Source organism: Toxorhynchites rutilus, chromosome 2 (assembly GCF_029784135.1).
Source record: "Toxorhynchites rutilus septentrionalis strain SRP chromosome 2, ASM2978413v1, whole genome shotgun sequence".
Classification (NCBI taxonomy): Eukaryota; Metazoa; Arthropoda; class Insecta; order Diptera; family Culicidae; genus Toxorhynchites; species Toxorhynchites rutilus.
The window spans coordinates 47,599,919-47,606,941 of record NC_073745.1 but is presented as its reverse complement, the minus strand read 5'-3'; the positions used below and the strand labels follow the sequence as shown (position 1 = coordinate 47,606,941).

General features: G+C 42.8%; 1 protein-coding gene across 1 annotated transcript; it reads right to left on the bottom strand.

Moving 5' to 3' along the window:
• Positions 1 to 1,926: 1,926 nt before the first annotated feature.
• On the bottom strand, positions 1,927 to 4,596 carry LOC129765722 (uncharacterized). Its single transcript, XM_055766141.1, has one exon. The coding sequence runs from the start codon at positions 4,594 to 4,596 to the stop codon at positions 1,927 to 1,929; it is 2,670 nt and encodes an 889-aa protein (XP_055622116.1).
• Positions 4,597 to 7,023: the final 2,427 nt, after the last annotated feature.

Genomic DNA, 7,023 nt, shown 5'->3' with positions numbered 1-7,023 from the left:
CGCGCTTTTTAGGCAAAAATTTGGGTCCATTAATTGGTGATCAGGCGAGAACCGTCGGAATTAATTATGCGGAAACAACGAACTATTTGAATTTTTCGATATTTTTTATTTCGAAAGAAAACGCGCGAACTGTTTTGTGGATCAGATCTGGTGTAAAAGAGGCTGCGCCTAGTTGTCTGGCTTCTTTATTAGCCAAACAGATCTGCCAATCTATTCTAGCTTTCTCTCTCTTGCCCTAGTCGCAGCTAGGTTTCAATTTCAGTATTGGGTTACGCAATAGATGATGGGATTAACAATAAGAGAATTTTTTGGGGGATAGGATGCTGCTGATTCGATAGATGATAGGCTTCCCCCGTTGAAAGGTTAATCCTTTCAACCAAATTAATCGTACATATTGATCCTAATTGCGATTTCATATATGAGTCCTAATGCTATTGTTTTTAATTCATTGAATTGTAAGATGCTAATTCACTGGTTTAGTAAGGTTTGATGCTCGGTCCAGGTTCGGCTGCTTGATCACTTGTTGGTCATCTGTTCCATCGTAATCCTGGAGACGTCATCGAAAATCGTGAGGGAAGCTGCCATGGCCTATGGGCATTGTAGAAATCCAGATATGCGTCCTCTGAAGCTTCCAGTAACACACGTTGGGCGTACTCGGGTTGTGGGTTGCAGTAGCCGTCGACGAAACCAAACATGCCGGAGCAAAAAAAATTCCTTGAGTTTTTTGAAAGTTCATTAAATACAAACACTTACATGGTTCGGAGGCCAATGGGCCTCCGATCGTTGCGCGGTGAACCTGCGATGGAAGATTAGATGACATCTACGCTGGAACTGGCATCGCCAGTGGGGGTGGTTGTTGCTTGATGGATTGGTAGAACGCAAATTTTAGCAATTGCTCGCCTATATTCGCGGTCAGCGAGGCGGGATGAATTTGAACGTAATCTCTTCTTCAGCGCAGTTCTTGATAACAGCTGATTGGTGATTTTGCGAACGGAATTGCCTCGCTAGGTCAGCAAGCTCTCTCGATGCTCCCGTGAAATTTCGACCGTTATCACATTCGATGATTTTCGGCTTGCCTCTTCTGGAAATGAATCTGTGTAACGCCGCAATAAATGCTGCAGTCGACAAATCGTAGACAGGTTCTACGTGAACGGCCTTCGTAACAAGGCATACAAAAATTGCAATATAGCTTTTAACTGGTTGCGTTTTGCGAATTTTCCGGTACTGAAATGGTCCGCAGAGGTCTACGCCGGTATTCACAAATGGAAGCGTGGGAGTAATCCTTTCTGGTGGTAAATCTCCCATTATCTGTTGAAGATTACTTGGTCTACAGCGGAAACAATGTATACACGAGTGTACCACCTTCCGTGCCAAGTTACGAATCGAAAGTGGCCAATATTTCTCGCGTACGCAGGCAACAAGAAGTTGCGGTCCAGCATGCAAATATTTTGTATGATAATGTTGGAGAATGGTATCCGTAAGAGGGTGTCGTGAAGGGAGTATCATTGGGTGTTTCCGATCTTCAGGAATAGAAGCATTTCTAAGACGACCTCCTACTCGTAGGATTCCATCAGACATAATCGGAGAAAGAGTTTTCAACCGCGAATTCGGTTTCACTTGCCCTTCTTTGGATACTGCTGCGATATCAATAGCAAAAACTTCACGTTGGGCAATCCTTACGAGGGTTTTAACTGTTCCACCCAATTCGAAAGTTTGAATGTTCCCAAAGTGACGATCGGAATGGTTTTTCGCTCTAGTGTTGTGAATAAAGCGCATTAAAAGAGCGACAAGTCTAGTCATACTCGAGAAGCTAGAGCGAAGATAAAATAATTCATTTGGTTGAGAGACTTGAATCGGTAACGAAATCGGTCGTTCTTCGAGATATTCCACAGGCACGTCTACTAAGGGTGGTTGTACTAATGCAGGTCAGAAACGAGGCTGTTGACTAAGCCAAGATGGACCATTCCACCATGCTGCTGTATCCTTGAGCTGAACAGCATACATTCCTCGGGATATGATGTCAGCAGGGTTGTCAATCCCAGGAACGTGTGCCCAAATACCATTTGCTGTGAGATGTTGCACTTCTGATACTCTGTTCGCGATGAACGTCTTCCAGCGCGAAGGCGTCGATCTGAGCCAATGTAACGTGATCAAGGAATCCGTCCAAAAGAACGGTTTGAAATTCAACGGAATACTAGTGTTTATTTTATTGAAAAGATGACTCAAAAGAAGTGCTGATGAAAGCTCTAGCCTCGGCAAAGATATTCGCCTTTGGCCCTTCGAAACACCTAGCGGCGCTACTCGCGATTTTGCCGCCATAAGATGCACAGAGATTATTCCATCAGCAGAAACTGTACGCATATAAATGCAGGCTCCATAGGCCTTTTCCGACGCGTCGCAAAAACCATGCAATTCAACTGCTGCTGGAGTCGGTCTGCAGTCAACCCATCTAGGAATAGAAAGCAATGACAAATCATTCAAAGTACTGCGAAACTCGAGCCAAAACTTTTGGTGTGCTTCTTCTAGTGGCTCATCCCATGAGTTAGTGCATTGCCAAAGAGTTTGTATGAAGATTTTGGCTATTACCACAACCGGACCGATTAACCCAAGCGGATCGTAGAGTTTAGCGGTGTCCGATAGAACGACACGTCGAGTGATTGTGGGTCCCTGTGACCATTCCGGTATGGCATATTTAAATCTGTCGAGTAATGGTTCCCACTGCAAACCGAGAGCTTTGATAGGCGTAGGATCGACATCCAACGTAAACAGTGATCTCTCATCATGTAACTCAGCCGGAATTTTCGAAAGAGTAGCATTGGAATTCGACGCCCATTTGCGTAGGTTGAATCCGCCTAATTGTAACAGCTGGATCAGTTGTGTACAGAGTTCCTTCCCTTCTTCGATGGTATTCACTCCAGTCAACATGTCGTCCATGAAAAAATCGTTCTCAAGGACCCGCGATGCATTTGGATAGTTGATGCTCTCTTGCTTGGCCAGCTCCTTCAGGCATCTGGTAGCTAAGTATGGCGCCGAAGCCGTACCGTATGTCACGGTCGTGAGCTCAAACGTACGTATCGGCTCCTGTGAGGAATTTCGCCATAGAATTCTATGGAGTGCGTGATCAGATGGGTGTATCCCAATTTGGCGGAACATCTTCTCGATGTCCGCTATGATTGCAATTTTATGTATTCGAAATCGGACGATTAGCGAAAACAAATCGTCCTGTATGACTGGACCGACCATCAACGCTTGATTTAATGAAACTCCGCTATCCGTTCGCGATGATGTGTCGAACACAACGCGTAGCTTGGTAGTGGTGCTATCCGCTTTTTGTACACAGTGGTGTGGTAAATAGTACGATGGAGTGACTATAGATTTTTCATCATCTATCTCTCTCATATGATTTAGCGATAAATATTCTTGGATGAAGTTTGAATAAGATTCCTTTAATCTGACATCGGAATCCAATCGACGTTCTAATGCCAGAAATCTTCTGGTTGCAATTTGTTTCGATTGTCCAAGTTGAGTCAGAAAAGCTTGACGTTTGGGTAGGGTAACTACGAATCTTCCGAAGGTGTCACGGAAGGTAAATTTTGAGAAATGCTCTTCACAAGCAGATTCTTCTAGGGAATGTGTACTATCACGCCAACAGGACTCCAAATCCCAAAATCGAGATAATTGTTTCTCAAGTGACTTGGATCCGCAAACATGAGCAAATTTTCGATCTGTATGCTCTGTATGCCCAGAGTCTATTTTTCCTGAAGCAACCCAGCCAAACACTGTGTTTTGCATGATTGGCTGTTCAGGTCCGAGTTTGATGAAACCATTCAAAAGTAAATCATAATACATCTCCATTCCTAACAGAAGGTCGATTGATCCCGGTTCGTAGAATTTGGGATCAGCTAGAGTGATATCCGAAGGAATAATCCACGACGACTTATTGATGGACCTCGTAGGGAGTTCATGAGTAATCCTCTTCAAAATATGACAGGTTACGAAATCTGAACAGTGTGATCCAATCCGAACCGTGACTGTGTGCGACGATACGACGAAAGAATTGCCTACGCCTCCGATTTCTTGGTAGTCGGGATAACGGCGCAACTTGAGTTTCTGCACCAGGTTTTCCGTGATGAGGTTAAGCTGGGATGCAGGATCTAACAGTGCTCTTGCCCATTGTGTGTGACCGTTGAGGTCGAAGACCTTTACGAGCGCTGTTTGTAGCAGTACGGTGGATGGTATGGTTCTTGTACTACCAACTAGTGAAGTAGAAATGAGACTAGTGACAGTCTCCGAGGTCGAAGGTGTTTGAGGTTCTGGTAACAACGTGGTATGCAATTGCGAGGAAGACTTATTCGAGATGTTTGTTTGAGCATTCTGAGTCGATGGCGAAGTCGATGAATAGTGTGTGGATGGTGGAAACGATTTTGATTGCGAAGAAGAGCGATCATTCGGGATTTGGTGGAGCATAGTGTGGTGCTTCTGGCTGCAAACTTTGCAGGAACTGGATGAACAATTTCTCATGATGTGCGAGGACGAAAAACAGTTGATGCATAAATTCTTTTTCTTCACCAGGTCGAAACGTTGTGAAACTGACATCTTTTGGAAAATGTCGCATTTAAATGGTGAATGTGCGGTTTTCGAACAAAATGGACAAAGCGATGAAACAGCCTGAATAACTGTATGAACTGTAGCGAATTTCGATTTGGTTGGTCGACTTATTTCCGGTTTCTGGAATTCCGACAGACGAGACCTTAGTGGTGTTAGTGTTTGGAGAACTGTGAGATGGTTACGCAGGAATGTGATTATTTCGTTATATGTAGGCACCTCCGTTGACTGATGATACATCTCCCAATGTTTGAGCGTCGACTGATCAAGACGACTGCATAACATGTGAGCTAGCAATACGCTCCAGTTATCCGTGCAAATATTCAATTTATCTAATAAACACACATTCCTCTCAAAATCGTCGATCAATTGCATCAGCGAATTGTAATTCTCCTTTTTCATATAATCGATTGAGAATAACGCATCAAGGTAATGTTTTACTATAAGCTTCTTATTATTGTAGCGGTTCTCTAACAACTGCCAAGCCACAGAATAATTTGCAGATGTGATTTCAATTGATTCTACAACCCGTCGAGCATCTTTTGTTAGAGTTGACACGAGGTATGTGAACTTATCGATTTGTGATAACTGAGGATTAGAATCGATCAGTGACTTAAATGTGTCTCTGAACGTGATCCATTCAGTAATGGCGCCATCAAAAGATTGTAGCTTCAATTCAGGTAATTTTATACGAGATGATGAGTAATTAAACACTTCGGCTTTCATAGACGAATCTCGTATTCGATTCGGATCAATTTTCAGTTTGTTCATTTCAGAGGTTAGAAAACCTTGTGCTTGGATAAAATCCATCTCAAACGATTGACGAATCGTGCGATTTGCATTGTCTACTGTATCTTGATCTTCGTCACCACTATCACGTTTATCATCATCATCCTCCAACAATTCAATTTGAAGACGATTTGCATAGAACTCTTTATGTAGTGTATCTAACCGTTGTTTCCATCCTTCTAATTGAATGACATCTGTCTCAGGATCGAAACTCGCACAAAATTGCTTTAAACTGACCATTGTATCGAGATAAAACCGCTCTTGGCGGGAAAGCTTCCGCAAATTGGACGACATTTTGCAACAACTAATGAAATTTTCTCAACTCTACTCGCAATTTCACACGATGGTTATCCACCTTGTGGATTCGGCGAACACTATGCAACCAACTAACGCTCTGTGATGACAACTCTCGAAATTGTATATAATCGATCAAATCAAAATTCTGGTAATAAAACGACAAATTTCCTTTATTTGCTTCTCCGTATAAACTTCCTTTCGACATACAAAACTATCGATCGAGGCTTCACTCGCATGCAGTACTCACGGTCAATCCCTTTTATCCAGCGAAGGACGCGTAATCGATGCTATTGTTCACTCGCAACACCACCACGCCAGCTCAGCATCCGATGATGTGTGATGTGATGTGGATATACGAAATCTCGACGCTTCGAGATATAGAATGTCCAACCGATAAAGAACACTAACGAGATCACAGTTCAGTTTTTGTTCTTTCTCGCACTTTTCACTCCACTAATGGTCTGATTGCTCACGCGTAACGTACAATTTTCGACACAATCTAATTAATTCTGACGATAAGAATTTTTCACTAACTTCGTGATTTTTCGAAATCACGCGATAAATCCGGCTTTGGAGGACCAAAAATGATCAGGCGAGAACCGTCGGAATTAATTATGCGGAAACAACGAACTATTTGAATTTTTCGATATGTTTTATTTCGAAAGAAAACGCGCGAACTGTTTTGTGGATCAGATCTGGTGTAAAAGAGGCTGCGCCTAGTTGTCTGGCTTCTTTATTAGCCAAACGGATCTGCCAATCTATTCTAGCTTTCTCTCTCTTGCCCTAGTCGCAGCTAGGTTTCAATTTCAGTATTGGGTTACGCAATAGATGATGGGATTAACAATAAGATAATTTTTTGGGGATGCTGCTGATTCGATAGATGATAGGCTGCTCCAACAATTGGTTTGTAACTTTGAAACGCGGCATCGGACAATTTTTTTCTTAGTTTTTTCAACTTTGCATAGTTTACTGCCCCCTAAGTTTCGAGGAAAACGCATTTTCCCTCCTTGATATAATTCTACAACGATTGCAAGTATCGATGATGTACAAAGGCACGCTTTCAAATTGGTCCAAAGTGAATAATCCAGTAGATTGAGGTCTGGACTATCGTACCAATCATTTGCGGAAATGAAGTTGTCTTAATCTGCAAGTCAATAAATGTCTCGATGCGATCATGATAGGATGTGTTAGGAAACGTTCATTTCGTCTGCTAGAAGCTTTTGTTAGCGAAGAGGATTGCGCCGAACGCGTTCACGAACGGTATGGATGAAATGTGCAACCATATCGACATCGGACGCCCCTCTCTGGGTCCGTCTTCCACGTTAGCTGTTA